General features: G+C 34.8%; 1 protein-coding gene across 1 annotated transcript in view; it reads right to left on the reverse strand.

Annotated features, from left to right (window-relative positions):
• Window positions 1-10,655: 10,655 nt before the first annotated feature.
• The window catches only part of LOC306842941 (leucine zipper protein 2-like), a 105,478-nt gene continuing 95,873 nt past the window's right edge, over window positions 10,656-20,260 (reverse strand). The window contains exons 10-11 of the mRNA XM_079374158.1: window positions 14,441-14,542; window positions 10,656-10,900 (exon numbers count right to left, since the gene is read on the reverse strand). Of these exons, the coding sequence (XP_079230284.1) occupies window positions 10,772-10,900; window positions 14,441-14,542 (231 nt within the window). The 3' untranslated portion in view covers window positions 10,656-10,771. The remainder of the gene's footprint in view (window positions 10,901-14,440; window positions 14,543-20,260) is intronic.

Consider the following 20,260-nt stretch of genomic DNA (forward strand, 5'->3'; position numbering starts at 1 on the left):
TCTCTGCCGACACGGCTGTATTAGAGTGAGTAAGAGAAGCCAGGGTATAAAATTAGAGCCTGGATATTCTGAATATTTGATTTGTGAGAGGGACTAGTGGAAGATGGCATTCATCAGCACTGTTAAATACTATCAAGCAATGCTGCAGGGGTTAAGAAAAGTTTCCCCTATAATGCAAAATAAATGAGGAGGAAATGAAATGTTAATTTAAAATGAATAAAAGAAGCGGAAAAAAGGTGTAAATGAATTAACATTATGAAATTATGTAGTGAAATGAAATAAAAGTGCAGTATTTAGAAAAGCAAACCGAATCTAGTCAGTACAATTGAGGTAACAATTTGCACATATTTTTTTTAGGTATTGCATCCCATATGTTGCGTAAAGGCTACAAAGTTTTAATAGCTATAAAACAGTTTAAAGTATACTTAATAATTGTCAATAAATTATATGTACAACTAATGGTCACACATTTTGGTAACACTTTATTTTAGGGTCTCTTAACTAGCTGCTTATTAGCATGCATGTTACTAGAATATTAGCCATTTATTAGAAGTAATTAAGCACATATTAATGGCTTATTCTACATGACTTTATTCTACATCTCTAATCCTACCCAATACCTAAACTAAAGTGTTACCCACTTTTTTTAAGGTTCTCGCTATTAACAAACCATTAACTACGATGTTTGCCTCAACAAACTCCTAATTTGATGATTATTATAGTTAGTAAAGTAGTTGTTAAGTTTAGGTATTGGGTAGGAATAGGGATTATAGTCATGCAGAATGTGTACTTTATAAGTACGAATAAACAGCCAATATGTTAATAATAGGCTTGCTAACAAGCAACATGTTAAATGAGAATTACAACTAATTACTTGTTAATTGTAATATGAAATCTTAACTGTTATTGTATGTTTTAAACAGCTTCTTTAGCAAATGTTTGCAAATTACTTTTTACTGATTGAGTGAAGTATCATATGCTATAAACTTAAATCAAGTACCCACTTACCTAACAACAAGCTCCACTCTTCAGTTAACTATAAACAGGTAACTTTAAAATAACAGAAACTCTTTTAAATGTCATACACAAAAACACATAAATAGCCCTTGATTCCAACAATCCAGCCCTATGCAAAGCATGTTACCACTGCTAAACTTTTGGGCAGAATTCAGGTAAAATAATAATAAAATAAAATAAACTTCAGTTTTAAATATTGTATTGGGCACAATTCAACTAAGTATAAACAAAATGTTTAGCAAATGTGGTCCTGTCACTCATATTAAGTAAATTTAATTAGCAGCAAAAAATTCTACAGGAAAAAAAAAGTTGTTTTTAGTTTCAAATTTGAACATGGCTTCAGTTGGGGCACATCCAAGGTCTTCTGGAAGCTGGTTCCAGCTGAATTTGTTGGCATAAAACCTAAATGCTGTTTTGGAATGAACCCAAGGTGTCTCCAGCTGACTCTGTTCTAATGATCTATAAGAGGTCTATTCAGTTTATATGCTAAAAGCATATATCCATGTATCTGCAACCTAGGACATTTTGTAATTTCACTTTAAAATCAATCACATGCCCACATCCTGAAAATAACATGCTTGACATTACAGAAATTCTTTACAAACCTATAGTTTGCAGATTATAAAAAAGTAATAGCAATTCTGTTTGTTTCCAATTCTACTGACATGTGCCTGTCAATCATGTTCTCTTGAGATCTGACACCTGCAGCATCGCTCTATTCACTTGAGCTGTGATGTGACTGACTCTACCAACTAACCAAGTGCTATCATAAGGGTCTTTCAGCTCTTGCATTATCATGGCATTACCTCGCAATATCATATCTGAGACGTGCTTCAGAGTGAAGCACTGTGTGACTGCGATGGGAAAAGCATCTTGCGATATCAGCAGAGAAGCTTTCATATATACTGAGGTTAAACGGTCAACTGTCACTCAGTTTTTCATTCCTGTTCTTCACTGTAACCGAGCATGAGCAGAGTAAGAAACGGTAAAAAAAAACAAAAAACAGATGATAAATATAGAAACTTACAGGAAAGCAGAGGTTTGGGCATAAGTAAAGGCCCCTTAATAAACAAGGGAGGCCTGTGAGAACATTTTCAGAGACTAATACTGTATGTAAATCAATATTGATCAAATTGGTTTTGCTGATAATCATGCTCTTAAGCACAGATGATTGATCTTAAATTTTTCAGGATAATACAAAAAGTGTAATTATCTGTCCTTTAACATCTGGGCGTGATCTAATCTAAAGTGATTCTAAAAGCTGACTGCCTTGAACGGTTACTGGTAATGATAATTAATATATGCAAAAGTGGGATTTTGTAACACTTTAAAATAAGGTTTGTTAATATTAGTTAAACTAATTATCAGCGACATATTTTTACAGCATTTCTCAATCTTTGGTTACATTAGTTAATAAAATAAAATTGTTCATTGTTTGTTCATGTTAGTTCACAGTGCATTGACTATTGTAGAAATTAACATTAACTAAGATTAATAAATGCTGTAGAATTATTGTTCATTGTTAGTTCATGTTACCTAACGCAGTTAACTAATGACACTATTGGAAAGTGTTACCATCAATTTTTAACACTAACATTTTATGTTTATTCAAAATGTAAAATATTCATACAAATATATATCTTAGATATGATGACTAATTTTAGGGTAAAATGACAGTAACTTTACTGTAACTTTTTCTAAAAGAAGTTCCTGGTGTCTTTCGTAATTTTCTTTTTTTCTAAGGCTACGCCGAGTACATCCATATTGTTAAACCTTGTTTATAAATGTAATATAATAATGTAGTATAAATTTCTCATATGGTTACTTTTCAAGTTAGTTTGATAATGAGCGGCGTGTTTATATGCTGTCTTCCTTCTCTAGCATTTGTCCAGTGATAAAAACTCTCCTGGGTTACCCGGCACGAAGAAATATTCTATTATATGTATCTGATACATCCATTAGGTAAACTGATTAAAACAATTATCACTTTGTTATTTGTTACATTCAGTTTTAACGAATCTGTGAAAATCCTCCTCTGAAGGCCGCCTGCTGCTAATAGCATCAAAGCACACAGCTCGAATGAAACCCATGAGAGATCTTTCAAAACAAGCCAGTTCGTCCAAAGTGTAAATGTAAATAATCATTAGTAATCATTTTGTGCTACATGCAGGATGCAGTTCATTTTTGAAATATGTGACCCTGGACCACAAAACCAGTCATAAGGGTCAATTTTTCAAAATTGAGATTTATACATCATCTTAAATCTGAATAAATAAGCTTTCCATTATTGTATGGTTTGTTAGGATAGGGCAATATTACCGATATACGACTATTTGAAAATCTGGAATCTGAGGGTGCAAAAAAATCTATATATTGAGTAAATCGCCTTTAAAGTTGTCCAAATGAAGTTCTTAGCAATGCATATTACTAATCAAAAATGAAGTTTTGATATATTTACAGTAGGACATTTACAAAATATCTTCATACTTAATATCCTAATGATTTTTGTCATAAAAGAAAAATCGATAATTTTGATCCATACAATGTATTTTTGGCTATTGCTACAAATATACCCCAGCGACTTAAGACTGATTTTGTCGTCCAGGGTCACATATAATCCTAGATAAATAGGACCTAAAAGACATCAGTATGAAAATAGATAATCGTAAGTTTAAGAAGTCTTGTTTAAAAATATATATTTTATGTAACATAAAATGTAAAGTGCAAAGACATTAACATGTATAACAAATATAGCCTACGGCATGATTTTTTAAATTTTTTTCACTGAAAACTGTGGGACCCAAGAAAAGAGTTTTATTAGGGTCCTGGCAGAGATCATTTATGATGCATTCACCAGATGTTTTATGTAATTTAAGGCATCTCAAAAGAACATTCACACCAATATCAGTGAAGGTACTAGAGTCATTGTGGTGAGATTGAATTTTTGTGAAGAGGTGAAAAGGAGGGCATTAGCGATTATGTAACTGTAGTGCTTTACAATGGTGCAGCCCTAATTCCTTTCCACTCTCATGTCTCGAGCCTCTGGGACCTTCACATTTTGTCTTGAGCGGCTCTTGTCAACCCTCCACAAGTCAGTGTTATTTGTAAGATAAAACCCATTGGAAACCACTTTTATAGCAAATAATGACACCTGCTGATTTTCCCTCTCTCCATTGGCTTTAGATGAACATGATTTCCATTTTACACCAAAGATACAAAGAGAGAGATGTATTTCTTTGAAAGGGTGGATGCTATTAGACAGATTAACCATCACACCGTCCTCCGTTTTTATTAAATCAACTCAGCAGGAGATAACGGTTTCAGCAGTGTTCTCCTGAAAGACTCTTATTCCTATACCATTTTCATTATCACACAATTCATAAAAAACTTTTCCAATTGCTAACTGATCATATTAATTTGGTGGTGTGTATTCGAGGAAGACAATGCAAGCAGCTGAACTGCTGATGACTTCTGAGATGCAATAGCAGGAATTATTATGATGCATGAAATTGCAGTCTGCTGCCTAGCTTACTAGTGTATATATTCCTACACCCCAGCAAGTGATTCAGTGCATGAGTTTCTGTTTTCATGGGAAGAAAATATTCTGCTTTCCCTACACTCTTATTAGAAAATGTGTTTCTTTCAAACAGTGGCAACTTATGGAGAAAACAGAACCATCAGAGTACTGTACATGAACATTCCTTCCACTAAACGGTAATAAATTATACATTTATTTGAAAAAATCACTGCACATTATTGATAATTTAACACAATTTAACATTTATAGGTAATAATAGTACTCAGTATTCAAATTATGTCAGAGCTCTTGAGGGTCCCGCAGGGCCCAGAAACCTGCATGCGGTGCACTTTTGGCATGTTTAAAAATGTAAAGCATTGTCTACTCTAAAGAATCAAATCACTTAAATAAATAAATAAATAAAAAACTTTACAAACTTTCAACGACCCCAAACTTCTCAACGGTGTAAGTGTATATAGTAGAGAAGTGGCAGTAATGGCAAAACATCTCATCCATCATGAAACGAGTAGACATGCTTGTTTTAATGAGCAGACTAGAGGAGGAAGAGAAGGACTGGATGGGTAATTAGTGCGAGTATTTAATTAGGTTGTAGGCTTACATTGCTATTTAGATGGTTTGCATTGTTGACCTTTACAGCTTAAATTGACTTAAGCCACAACATCCCGAAAAATTGTGGCGCCTAATAGAAGATGAACAATTTAGTTAGGAGTGGCATATGTTAGTAGCCTACCTTATTAATATTAATAATATGAATATTGCTCTTTAAGATTAAACACATTGAAATAGTTTGACATCGTCAAGCTGTGTGCATGTTATAGATCAATTAGCTGCAGGAGATATTTTGTCAATGTTATTTCTTTTCAAGTACAGCACACTATATTTGAGAGCATATTTCAGATTGTGGCCCGCTGCCAATAACGACACTCACTCCATTTAAGGAGCAAAATCAATTCCTACTACATTTCATGGCACTCTATCGTACTTCTGTAATAATCGGACATAGTTCAGCTATATTAAAGAGGTGATTAGTAAGGGTTATGCGCAGTGATGTCAACAATTATGCGCTGTGGCTGAAGATCTAATAAAACAAGTACAACTAACATCTGAACTTCTGTAAGTTTTTTCCCATTATCTAGTTAATTACAAATAGCTGTATTTACAAGGCCAGAGGGAATGACTTAGCAAACACTGTACTATAGGTGTTAGCTAAATGAAAAATAACTACTGTTTAAGTTCTAGAGTGAAATGTGACGAGGTGAAAGATAATAGGTGAATAATTGTGCTTTTATGCACTGTGTGGGAGGCAGTGAGAAACTTTACTGCTAAGCCCCACAGCTTTTCACTGTAAAATCTGTCCTCGCAATGACTTTACGGCTGGCCCGCCGCCACCTTTTTATATCTGTGTGCACAGATACGCACATCTCACGTTAAAGTTTGTCTTAGCATTGGTGTCAATGAACCGGCTGGCGAAGATACTGTTGCCATGAAAACTTCCACCATCCTTGAGGAGTAACTCGCTTCGAAATGAACCTAATGAATCATCTATCACTGTCCATGTGCAAAATAAAAGACGCTACTCACTGCCGTAATGTTTGGAAATGTTGTTTTGGGGGCGAAATCAACATCTCCAAGGTGAAGCTGTAATTTTGATCACCCCGAACAGAATGCGTAATATAGCGTAACTGTTTTTATTGCCAAATGTCAGATGAACTTTAAAAGCCGGTCTTTTTCTTTTGGCTGTTGTTTCTATCTTAAGATACACCGTCTGCATAGTGGCCAAATGCATTTTTTTTTCTCTCTCAGTGTGTGTGTGTTTGACCGTGTAATTCTGCTTTTGGCAACCAGGAATCTTCATGAATCCACTGGCACCACATCTCACAGCTGGCCCAGATTCTTCAGCTTCCTTTTCTCTTGAAGATGGCTGTTGTTGTTCCTGAAAACACTGTTTTACCTCCTCATAACTCAATGTGTAAAAAACCAAATCACTAGAGATGTCGGTACGTGAGTACTTCCAGAGCAAGTTTGAATGGAAGTATTGATGGAGCTATTTAAATTCACTTTGAAGTTGCTGATGGGCTCTATTTCCTACACCTTTTCCCTGACATGAGTGGGTTAGATGGTATGAAGAGGGGAAAATTGGCTTTCTGAGCTGTAATTAGCCTATCAGAATGCTTTTCTCGAAATCATCCAAACCACATATAAGCATTAATGGAGGCTGAAGGCAACAAAATTGTTGGAGTTTCCAAGATCAGAGGCGAATGGCACATGTTGAACACTTAAAAACATCAAAATAATGCCATTGCGCCTCAATTTAGCATCGTTAAGCCTTCGCAGTATTTTCACAGTGAGCGCAGAACAATCCTTTTAATCACCGAAGACTGTTGTGCGCTTTGAATTCAAAGACTGGAGGTAATATGTAAATCCAAAATTAATGTCTCATTCCCTGTGCTGAATGAAGCACTTGACAAGTTTGTAACAAGTCAGCCTCTATTCGCAGCAAATGTAATCAGGCATACTCGGCCTCTCCGCAAGGCTTTTTCAGAGAGGCTGATATAAATCAGGTTTTGATCATGGCTTATTTTTATTTATAAGATTTTGTAGAGGCAAGATTTTCAAGAGAAGACAACATTTTTGGAAGCCACAGTGTAGCTACAGGTAAATTGGCTCTTCGTACCGATTTGTCACTATCGGTCTCATTTTCCCATGTAGTGACCTGAGAGCGAGCGTGTAGTCCCTCAGGACACTTCAGACGGTATCTTCTCCAGCTCAAACATTCATGAGGAGCATCTCTCTCTGGAATACACTTGGCATGCTCTCCCTCAGAAGTTTTGATGATAATTGGCAAAGTAGCAAACAGCCTGAAATCATAATTTGCAGGTGGACGTTTCTGTTGGCAGAGAGTTTTTTCTATCTCCGATTTGGAGACAGGAAAAGAAACTGTTGCCTCATTAAAACTGTGCCTGTACTTTTTACACTGACAATAATGTGATAAAAATGACAAAATAGAAAGACAAAAGCATTGAGTAATTGTCATAATCGTTTAAGAATAATAATGTTAGCTTTAATTTCCAAGACAAAGCCGCCGCTGTAAAGTCAAGGCCTTTTGTAAAACCAGCTGCCATCACAACTTTTCATCAAGACTTAGTTCCCCATAATTAATACATCTCTTCCTGGAATTTGTAAATTTTTCAGTTCAGTGTTTACATAAATACAGAGAACAGAAAGTTCAGCTGGAAAAAGTGGTGGGCAGAGAGAGAAGGAAGGATGGATGGAGAAAGATAAATCAAAGGTCTATGAAAAGGCTAAGAACCAGAGCTTTGAAATTATTATGATGTGCTGCTCACGTACAGGATACACCAGTGAGGACTTTCGCTTGATCCCATGGGATCTAGGTTATTGACCTTGCACTTTAACGGTATAACAGGGCCTTTCTTGAAGTGCCAGAGGTGTTAATTAAATAGAGCAGCAGAGTCAGGACACAGCAAATGCACAGACAGTGACGAGTCTGTTGTTTTACTCCACAAATAACCATTTATTCTTCACACATTTAGCGAAAATCACGGTTTATTGTAAAGGACACAAGAAGGTAGAGAAACAGAGAGATGTAGCAGTAGATTAAGTACTCGGTGCATGGCACATCATTCTTAGGGAGACGACTCACTGTGAGTCGAGTTTTTCTCTTTAATTCTGGCACCAAAAGCTCCGAAATATTCAACAGTGATAGTTGGCCAGCCAACTTGAGCCTCGTAATATGGAGTAGGAGGAGTAAATTAATCTTTGCTACAACACAAGACAAACCGTACCTTCACATTTTAGCTGCGTTAAACAGTTCTTTTCATAATTTTAGCAGAGTTGGGATTGATTTTGTTTCAGTTAGGGCTGCGCGATTAATTGGAAGAAAACCGAAATCGCGACATAGCTTAGTATGATAATCAAATCGCAAAGACTGCAAATTATTGAAATAAATGTGTGCACTACGTGTTACAGAGTGAAGTGGCATTGTGTTTTTACACACTTTTACACATGTGCTGGCAAAATAAATGCTTGATGTTTTAACTTTTGTAAAAAAAACAAACAAAAAAAAGATTTAAGATTTAAGTATTATTATTGTAATTTTACAATTGTACTGTAAAATATAATATTAATACTAGTTATTATTATTATACAAGTATTCTACAGTGAGTTATTACTATAGTAATTACTATAGTAATATTTCTTACTTTATATAATATATTATTATTTAGCAAAAAACCCCTAACCCTAACCCACACATTTCACAATCACAATTTTTATCAGAAAAATCACAATTTGTTTTTTTCCCTCAAATCGTGCAGCCCTATTTTGCATTCAGGACACGGCTCAGTATTTTCAGAAGCTGCTCAGACAAAAGTTTGAACTTGACCTCGTGTAAATTTACAGAACTCAAATGACCCCCAGTGTGACCTTTAACACTGAAATTCTGGTCTGAGGTGCCAGAAATAGCTTTTAATTACAAACAACACAAATCAAAGAACATTGTGTCCTCACTTTGGGAGAAAAATAGAATCAAAATAGATAGTGAACAAAAAAATAACAGTTATTAAAAACAACCAGTACCATCGTAACCTTGTAAAATCAATATCTAAAACTCTATAATGCATGCCATACTATGCGGTTGGTTTTTATTAAGAAAGTTCAAAATCGAATGTTGGGAACCTCTTTTTCTACATTAGCAGTGTTAGACTGAGTATTTTGCGTCTGTTGTTGTTTGTGTTTGCCTACAGTGCATGTGTGTGTGTTTGTGTGCCTGTGTGTGCTTATAAGCTCAGTGAATGAAGAGGGGCTTAAACTGATCTGACATCATTTTTACCATGCAGAAAATCTGCCAAGTCTTCCACTGTCCCTTCAGTTGTGTTTGTCCATTTGTGTCTTTTTTAGGTCTCCGTCTGTTTTCACACTTTCCTCTGCCGTCCTTGCTTGGCCTTGTCCAATCTGCTCTGAGGTCTTCGCCTATAGAAGAGAGATGACAAGAGAAGAGAATGCATGCATACCGTAGTGCCGCAGACTCTGAAGTCTGGCACAAACAGAGCAGGTGATTAGACGTTTACACCTTCCTCTCCATTTCCCCTGTCGCTGTCAGACTGACCTATACATTTACATTTATGCATTTAGCAGACGCTTTTATCCAAAGCGACTTACATTGCATTCAAGTTACAGTTTCTACATTTTATCAGCTCTTGCTTTCCCTGGGAATCGAACCCATGATCTTGGCAGAGCCCAAGGCTGACACTTGCGTGTGCAAGTCTATGCTTACTGCGTTTGAACAGCTCACTTATGTAACATGGGGAACATGGAAGTTCAGAGACACTGAAAATATTCATGTATTATGCAAATTTAGCAAATATACAGTGGGGTCAAAAGGTCATAGATTAAAATTGTATTTAACTACTAAAAGTTTAGTTAGATTTTAAACAAAGACAAATTACAATTTTAAATTAAGACAAGATTAAGAAATAGAATATTTCAGATTCTGCACATTTCTAGCTTACCAATTTGTGTTTTGCTGTTTACATTAACGTTTTAATTAAATTAAGGTTTTATATTTTAAAAAATGTTTTTGAAAGAAGTCGCTTATGCTAATTACAGATGAATTTATTTGATCATGTAAATGTATTTACTGTCAGTTCTGATCAATTTAATGTGTACTTGTTTAATAAAAGTATAAATAAATTTATAATAATTATATAATAATTTCTTTAAAAAAACATTCTTACCCCAAACTTTTTAGCAGTAATGCAATTTGTAATGACACAATTTATATACACAAATGAATGCAAATGTGTGAAACAAAATAAAATAAAATAACAATAGAAGCATTTTCACTAGTGGTTTCTGACATTTTTGATGACTTTTTTAACTTAAATGGCAACACACACACACACACACACCAAAGTTGTCCTAAAACCTAAACCCAAAATGCGTTCTTGTCTTAGGACAACTTTGATGAACTTTTTTTGATCCACTTTAAATGTTGACTACTATTTGACTGCTGCAGAACACAAAATATCAGCTTATATCTTATATATTTTTTGTCCATAGAAAGAAAGTCCAGTGTTGTTTTGGTTTAATATGTGTAAAAACAGTTTAAACATTCTTTAAAATCGTTTGTGTTCCACAGATGAAAAAAAGTCATACAGGTTCAAAAAGTCATGACGGTGAGCAAATGATGAAAGATTTTCATTTTTGGTGAACTCTCTCTTTATTCCTTTCAGTAGGGCACATCAGAACACTCACTTGACTGTGTCCAAATGTCTTTTTCATCTCAGATGAACTCTCAGTCTGATTGTGGGAACAGTCTGCTCCCACCTGGAGGTACAAAGATAGAGACAGAAAAAGACGTGTTCATTTAAAAAGCAAATTCAAGGAGCAAACAAATCCCAAGATCATCTAACGATCAAGCACAGAGCGAAGGGGAAATACATCTTGAATAAAAGTATTTTTAATAAATAAAAATACATATATGTGGCCACGATGGTGCAGTGATACTGTATAGACTATAATTGTTTGCTGTTTACATTTTCCACAAAAGCCCTGAACTATGAGATTATATAGTGTTGCATAGAAAACAGATTAATCATGTTGCTCAAGGGATGGAGTATTTTAAAGGAAATGTTTTATATGCTTGTCTCTATGAGCTCTAAAACGAGCTAGTAAAATGTTTTTGGAGCAAAACATTTAACAGAGGAGTACAAGACTACAAGAGACAATGTTTAACTGAAAAATACACCCTCATTTTTTTATTCTGACAGGACGAAAAACAGTGAGGTTAAGTTAATGGAAGCGTTATAGGGCTGTGCCTGCCAAAAGAACAAATTTATACAGGGAGTAAAGAGTAACAATCTAAAACTCTTGCCATATACCTTGTTCATTTTCCTTCACTGCCTAAGCCTGCTTCATCCTACGTGCTCTTTACTCAAAAAACTCTCTCTAGATAAATTGGTGTGAGCAATACTAAAGACTCAAAAACAGTTGACATGTCTTTTTGATAGATGTGTTACAGTGCTTTTAAAATATTTTAAAGTCCAATACTCGCTATTAACAAACCGTTAACTACGACTTTTGCCTCAAACTCCTAATTTGCTGCTTAATAGTTAGTAAGTTAGTTGTTAAGTTTAGGTATTGGGTAGGATTAGTGATGTAGAATATGGTCATGCAGAATATGTGCTTTATAAATACTAATAAACAGTCAATATGTTAGTAGATAATGTGTATGCTAATAAGCAACTAATTAATAGTGAGAATTGGTCCCTATACTAAAGTGTTACTTACTTTTTATTTAATTCCTGTGATGGTAAAGCTGAATTATTTTAGTTTTCAGTATCCTTCAGAAATTATTCTAATAAGATGAGTTACTGCTTAAGAAACATTATTTATTAACAAAGCTGCAAACAGTTGTGCTTCTTAATTTTTTTATGGAAACCGTATTACCTTTTTAATGATTCTTTTAATAGAGACGACAAAAACTTGAGTAACATTATAAATGTCTTTACTCTCACTTTTGATGTTCACAATTTAAATTCACACTTTGAATTTAATACATCGTAATGTACAATTCAGATGTTAGACAGACAGACAGATGATTATGCATTATTTCCAGGTCACTAATCAAAAAGGGAAATGTGTGACATCGATCATGTGAATTTGTACGGACAGTCAGATATTCTTCTTCCTTTGAAGAACTTCTTCCAAATCATGCTAGATCACATGATTATCAGGTTTTACACAAACCTATGGAGTTGATGCAGCTCCAGTGCTGCTGAAACTTAAACTAAAACATAATTTCTAATAATAATAATAATAATAATAAAAACTAGAAGAATGCAAAAACAAATTAGTGGTCTCAGACTTTTAGATTGTACTACAAGTCTTCATAAAACATGTTAATCTATGATAATAAATAACTTGATCTTCAGTAAGATACAAAAATCAGTAGCATTCATATATGATAAGGCCCCATTGATTATTGATTAGAAAGACACCCCAGTGTGTTTTATCTCACTCACAGTCTCTCTCTTTCACTCAGCATAGTCACAGGGCTCCGTCACACTGCTCTCATCAGTACCATCAGCAGGGTGAGAGCTGCTCTGGGAACATTTTCATTAGACAATCTTCATGGCATGTCATCTACCAAGAATGACACCTTCTCCCAGGGATCCCGTGTTTCTCTCCCTATTTCTGTCTGTCTTTGTTTCTTGTCTCCACACACTTCCTCACGTGGCTGTTTTCCCCTCTCGCACACACACATTTAGCTAACACACACACATACACAATCCTGTCATTATAGTTGATAAGCGCATGTCAGCAAGCGGTGAGATGTATCTGGTCTGGTCTACAGTACTCCTCTCTGCTCTGCTGATATGTATAATGCATTGTTCCCAGTGTTCATCTTCCCAGTGCTGTCTCAAACCTTCCAGACTAGAAGATCTCACATCATGTGTCAAATGCAATGACGACTGAGGATCATGTAAGGTTGCTTTGTGCCTACCATCCGTGTGAGAAACGTGTGAGTGCGTTTCTCAAAATGGGTTCGTAATCTGTGTTTGTTTGGTTAACATCCATTACCTGTAAGACTCTCTGTGAAAAAAATATGCCTTTTCAATTCTTTACAAAAGAAGTTTTGCAACTACCCCTGCAAATAGCTATGAAATATTTTTACAAAAAAAAAAAAAAAAAGAAAGAGCATAATCATTTTAAGGTCATCTTTAGCTGTTGTGGAGGCAATATATTACAGCAAAAACAGGGTAAAGCCCAAAGTATGATTTGTTTTTTACACATATGCTAGAGTATGCATATAGTGTGTGTGACGTAAAGTATATTTCATTATAAGCATTGTATGCACTCAGCCGTATATGCATTGTACCCTGATCTCACTTCACTGACTCCAAACTGTGGCCAGAATCAAATTTAAGGTTTTGATGCTTGCTTTCAGGACTACCACTGGAACAGCCCTTCCCTTCCTCAGTTCACTACAAATGTTGCTACAAACGCTTCCTCCGCCAGCTTAGCTCACTGAATGAGGAGAAAAAAATCTCTGCATTTCTATTCTCCTCTAGCTATTCTATTCTCTGTCTCCCTTTCTAATCTAGTTGTCTAGTAAACTGGCATTGTGTGTAACTATTGGAGGCTCTTTAACAAATTACTTTGTTCTTCTTTTGCTTTGGTTAATTTGACAATTATTATTACTATTGAAGTTATAAATAAAACAGATTGTTGCAGTACATTTTACAAGAAAACATCAATTTATTTATTTATTTTTTTCCCAGATTTCCTACTTTAAAATTTCTGGTTTAATTCAATGTGCTAGCTTTTTGAGATTAAATTTTTCTATATCATGCTTTTCCCAGTGTTATACTTTGGACTTTAGAGATTCTTGTCCTAGTTTAATAAGCAGATTTTTTTTTCCCTCAAATTATTCCTGTTTGTTTAAGCATCCTGACCAACCCGAAACAACACTGTCTCACCAATGGTGTTATTTTAAAACTGGTCTATCGGTTTTGCCGACCAATGAAAGAAAAGGGGAGTGCTTAAGGAATCAGTCTGAAAACAATCATTATTATTAGTTCCATTTGGTGTCGTAAAGGGACAGAAATTACACACTTCACCCTTAACTAAATGGATCTGCAATATTTTCTCATGGGTCTAACAGCAGCGGTTCAATATGCCATCAATCACGAGAAAACTGCTGAGCGAAGCCTCAAAGCTTATTCTTGAATGAAATTTAATGCAAAGTTGTAAATGATCTTAAATGGTTAAGGGATACACTGAGATGCAATGAACATAAGTCGCCCCATTTAGTCCAAAGGGTAAGGAAGTGACCATTAGAGTAGAAGGGCACTAAAAATTTACCTTCACCATCTGGCAGTCTTTCGGTCCTGTGCTCTCTCTCCTCATTACCGCACTGCTCACAGGCAATTTACTTGTTGTGATCCGGGGAACTTTCGGGATGTCCTTAAGGAAGAGAGCATAAAGAAACAGAATGTTATGTTATGAAAGACACAAAGGAGTAGAGAGAGGAAGAAAAAGAGGGAAAACAAGAGAGTGCTGGGGTTAAATTCTCCAGAAGCTTTATTATAAAGCATAGACAATTTTCCACTTAGGTTAATTTGAAGTCAGTTGTTAACTCTCTATTGTGATCTACTGTACATGAGTGGCTTTAAAGTCAGAGCACAAAGCACACATCGGTTATTGTGTTCCATTTAGCAAATGCTTTTATCCAAGGAGACTTACAGTAAATGGAAACTGTTTGGATTAAGAGCATAATTTTTTAAAAAAGTATTTTGCTAGTTCTGTTTAAATCACGTATAGATATTATTATTATTATTATTATTATTATTATTATATGTTTACAATTTAATTTAATTTATAAATATAAAACATATAGTATATACAGTACCAGTACAGTACCATTGTACCGTTACAAAATATGCCTATTCCAAATAAATGATGTTTTTTCAATTAACTTTCTATTCATAAAAGAATCCTGGGGGAAAAAAAAGTGTATCTTGATTACCACAAAGATATTAACAAGCACAACTGTTCTCAACTTTGATAGTAAAATAGTCTTTTTTTCCCCCTTGTGCAAGAAATTAGCATATTAGAATTATTTCCGATCATATGACACTGAAAACTGGAGTAATTATTTTTACTGGAAATTCAGATTTGCCATCATGTAAATAAATTAATGTAAAAGTTGTAAATTGGAATATCACAATATTTCTGTTTTTATATTCAATTTTTCAGTATTAAAATAAAAGCTGCCTTAGCAATTTCAGTATTTTGAATGGTAGTTTATATCTAGATTTTATTTTATTTTAATTATTTATTTATTTCTGGACAGAATGGCACTTTATGTGTATGTTTTGTCTGTAATTTGGAAAAACTGATCACATGATTAAATACTATATATTTGCAATATTTACCTTACATAAGATGAAAATACTAATGTATCAGACACAGAGCCAGCAGGTAAGTGTGTCTCAGATTATATGTGCTGAAATCACGACCCTGGTTAGATAGTGTGAATTAAAGAAAAAAGCACAGTGAGGGACGAGGCTTCTTGCAAAGCTCTTCACACATCCTATCACTCATTTACTGAGCAAAGACAGATGAGATAAATACTACAGTAACAAACTTCATACAGTCTCTGAAGCGTCTCTCTGGAGGAGTAATGATATAACAACAATCAGCTTAGGGACTCTCTGCTCCTCAGAGTGAATGAAATAGAATATGACACGCTTATTGCGTCCCCATTGCAAATCAGCATGATATCCGTAGAGGCCTAGTTTTTGGTAAGCCACTTTTGAACATTGTCATCTGGTATTGACTTGAGCGCTCACTTATGAGCCAAGATGTCCAAACCCTGAAGGAAAATGTGCATATACCTTCACGTTTATTATCTTATTATGCACAGATACACAGCAGATTGCAAAACTTTGTTTTGGGTTGGTGAGGATCCCGGTTATACGTAAGGGCTTTGAGGTTATTAAATTTCAAGTAGCAGTTAAAAAGCCCTTCTGCGCTGTAAAGTTTGCACATTTCACTTCAGGACATTATCCATGAATCTTGTATCAAGCCCACAGAAGTCTTGTTTTTACATCAGAAATGGTGTGCTATATTTCAGTTCAAACAACTCTCATGAGAAGACCAACAACGTCAAGACAAGATGCCGTCGGGTGAGTGTTGTAAAGAGTTATTAAAATGAGGGTTCGTGTCGGAGTTATTTGTTCAAAACACCTGCTTTAATTAATCAGCTTGGCCTCCTTGGTTTAAGACGAGCTAATTAGCGGATGTTTGGTAGAGATACCTGCAGGGAAAGCAGCGGTATAAATATTTCACTTCTCGGTTTGTTCAGATTGTTAGTTAATTAACTCTGTTTAACTGTACAGAGTGAATCGACAGCTAACGAGATCCATTTCCATGATTTCCAGCGTCATCGTGTTCAGTGCTCTGTTCATGTCAGCTGTTGTTGGGTTGAGACGGAAAGATCAAAACTTGTAACTTGTAACCTCTTGCCTATCTTGGCAATTTAATGCATTTATTCTTGGTGACCTTTATACCACTGTATTTGTAGTATGACTACAAGTACATGATTTTATGTCATTTCCGCACCGTTATAAAAATAAATCTTTTTCAAAAAGTTTCTCCAGATACCGTCCCATTCCCCATTGTTTACACGCTTGACCTTCCATTTATTACGATGGTCATGCACATAAATATAGCAATAACAACAAATCAACAGCAATGAGGTCTGTCTCAAAAGGCAGTGTAAGTGGCTCAATTACAGTATAGTTTGAGCAAACTATTTTTGTCTCATAAAGGAAGATCAGTTTTTACTGGTGTTACATTGCCATAGTAACAAAAGCTGCCCAACTAACCTGATCCAGAACAGATATGGGGGGGGGGGGGGGTTCTAATAATGCATAAAAAATTGTAGTTTACACACTGTAAACAAAATGCAATAGCACATTTTCCAGTTTACGAAAACGTTTGAATCTCAAATACTAAAAAATCATCACTGTCGGGCAGAATCCTTGCATCTCCAAAACCATTATTTTTCAGGAAATTAAAAAAACTGCATATTTTTTGAGTTATTAAACATTGTATCGTTAAAGTTGGTATTATACCTTATATTGCTATCATATACTGTTGTGTACCAACATTAACACAACATTTCCCCAAAATCATGTTTAATCGGAGATACGAGATTTATGACTTGGGAGCAGGGAGATACGAGTTTACGCTGTCATTGATAAGAATGGTACGGACACAGACATCGCTGCTGCCAGCAGTGTTCATCAAAGTCTGCGGTCGCGTTGAGCCTTTTGACAAGAGAAAATTATTCAATAGTTAACCAAAGCTAACGACTGTGGTTACATACATCCTCCTAAACTCTATTTTAAAGGTTTAAGAGCTATAAGTGATGCAATCCAAAAAACGATGAGCTGACTAGGCTGTCTAATAGGCGGAAATTAGACTAATCTGCTCGCAAATTTACCTTCGTGGCTCAGGGGCTTCCTTCTGCACCGAAGCATTACAGCTATCGATTTTTTAACAAAACAGGCCTACTCAAATGTATCGATGTATAAATGTAACTATTTTCACTCGTTATTGTTTAAAAAACAGACAGTTATCCAAAGATAGGCTTACTTGGCACCAGTAGACAGCCCTTTTTTCTCCCATAAATAAAAACGGATCGAGATAAAACTGTTATACATAATATATAAACTATTATTATATAATTCATATAGATGAATCATGAATAACCAGTGTTTTGAGGACATTTACCTCAGAGGACGTGTTGCTCGACGAGGATTCGTTGCGACTTTCAATCTTGAGAAGACATAATGCTGCGAGGCTCCCGCGGAGTGAAGAAGAGGTGGAGTTACGAGACTTCTCAGACAGTTGAAGTGTCCAATGGCATTAAGAGATTTGCTCTCAAGCTATTTTCAATACTTTAGATTGGTTAATAATTTGTAAAAATAACAGACACACGTGGGAACTGACCAATAGCATCGATTTGTGAAAAAATATGAAATTAACTAAATTTGGACATAGGAGGTTTCCGCCCGACAGCGACGAAATGTTATTTTCTTGAAACTACATAAAAACCGTTGTCAGACCAACAAAATTACCCCAAATATTGTCCCAACTATTCAAACACAGTTGTCTGAACAAAGAATTTCATATTGTTGAAATGTTAATGCTTTGCGAGTTCCCAGAATGCATTGCAGCATGAATAAATTATGCAGTTACTATTATAGGATTGTTTTGCTGTTTGCTGATTTCATTTAAACTTTTTTGTTGTTGTTTTATCATTATTGTTAGTTATTTGTTATACTGTGATGTAAAGGGCTCATCTTTTTAACATTTGTTGATTGCCACCGTTCTTGAGGTCTAGTTTTGAGGCCTAGAGTATGTTCAACCACTTTTATCCATTTTTTGGATATCTTAGTCTTATAAGTTGTCTTACAAAGACAATGTAGACTTTTTAAGACAACTTATTAGACTAACTTATCCATTAATGTTTTTTATTTGTAAACAAACAAATTCAATAATGTGGTGACTTTAACATTCTTTTTTCTTCCAAGAAACAGAAAAACATTAATTACATCAACATTCAAGTTAATAAACAAAATTTGAAGCCTGCAGTTATAGTTTTATTTTATAACATTGTATAAATGCTAACTAGAACAAAACATCTTTGTCCATAAAACTCACAGAAAAAAAAAAGAGTTCACAGAACATAATTTTAGACACATTGGAAAAGCATTACAAGTATTTGTAACTAACAAAACTGTTTTAGCTGAATAATAATAAAAAAAGAGACATCTGACATTACTCAGTGACTTGGGTTGAGTGAACAACTTGGTCCAAAGTTGAGTAAACTCAAAAAAGCTGTGCAGCAAGTTGCCTTGAAATTTTAAGTTAAGTCAACTTTTAATGTTTTACAGTGCAATAAGGTTTCATTTAACATTAGTTAACATGAACTAACACTAACTAGTACTTGACTGAACATGAACATGAACTAGTACTTCTAAACCATTTATTAACCTCAGTTAATGTTAATTTCAACACTTATTAACATTATTAAAATTGTTGCTATTATTTAATGGACCTGTGCTAACATAAATGAACAAATCGTTGTATTTCTAATGAAAAAAAAGCCTATAATGTATATTATATAATTTGCATTTTAACCCACAACCCGCTCAACCTGATTTCATGGCAATTCGTACATATTTAATGAGATGGCTAATTCGTACAAATTTGTAAGACCTCACTTGTACAAACTTGTAAGATTTTTGCTAAATCGTACGAGTCCCCCAATTTGTATGAATTCATACGAATGAGCCACCCCATAACCCCGCCTCTAAACCTACTCATCACTGGGGTCTAGACAAATCGTACAAAATCATACCAGTGAGGTTGTATGAATTTGTACGAATTAGCCACCTCATAAAATATGTACAGATTAGTCGTGAGACAGCATGGCATTGTTTTGCAGCGTTTTTCTTAATTCGATTACTTGTGATGAACACTTAAATTTATGTGTAAATTAAAAAAGCTTTTAATGTAAATTAAAACAGTGATAAGTTTAACATAAATGCACAATATTTTTAACACATCAAATGTCTATGCTCGCCTTTTAGGCTCTTTGTGGAGCTATAAATTTGCATTGATACTTGCATAATAATCTTTTGAGTTTAAGTGAAAAAAAGAATCTCTAAATATTCTAGAGTATTTGCTAACAGGCAAATCGCACAAACTCATAAATGTTACATGCAATTTAATAAGCTACAGAACATGGCATCTATCAACGGCTATTAAATATGAAGTGACTATCATTTAATACTGGCTGTTTGTTAAAACCTCAAGCTGATGAATCTTTCAGCAGCAGGGACTAGTGTGTGCTGGCTGACAGTATAGGTTTTACATGGCTGTTTGGAAAGGATTAAGGCTCATTACATTCCCAACAGTTGATGAATAGGGACTGTAATGAAATACTGAATGGGACACTGCATAGAGGACTAAATGTCTTCTTCTCATCCACTTCATTTGAGAGGTAGAAAATTATTTGTACTTGAGAGACAACCTTGGACAGATGTTTTACAATAACATGTTTAATCATATAGGAACACATCTTGACTTTGTTGTCAGGGTTGAGGT

The sequence above is a fragment of the Barbus barbus genome (genome assembly GCF_936440315.1).
Source record: "Barbus barbus genome assembly, chromosome: 23".
NCBI lineage: Eukaryota > Metazoa > Chordata > Actinopteri > Cypriniformes > Cyprinidae > Barbus > Barbus barbus.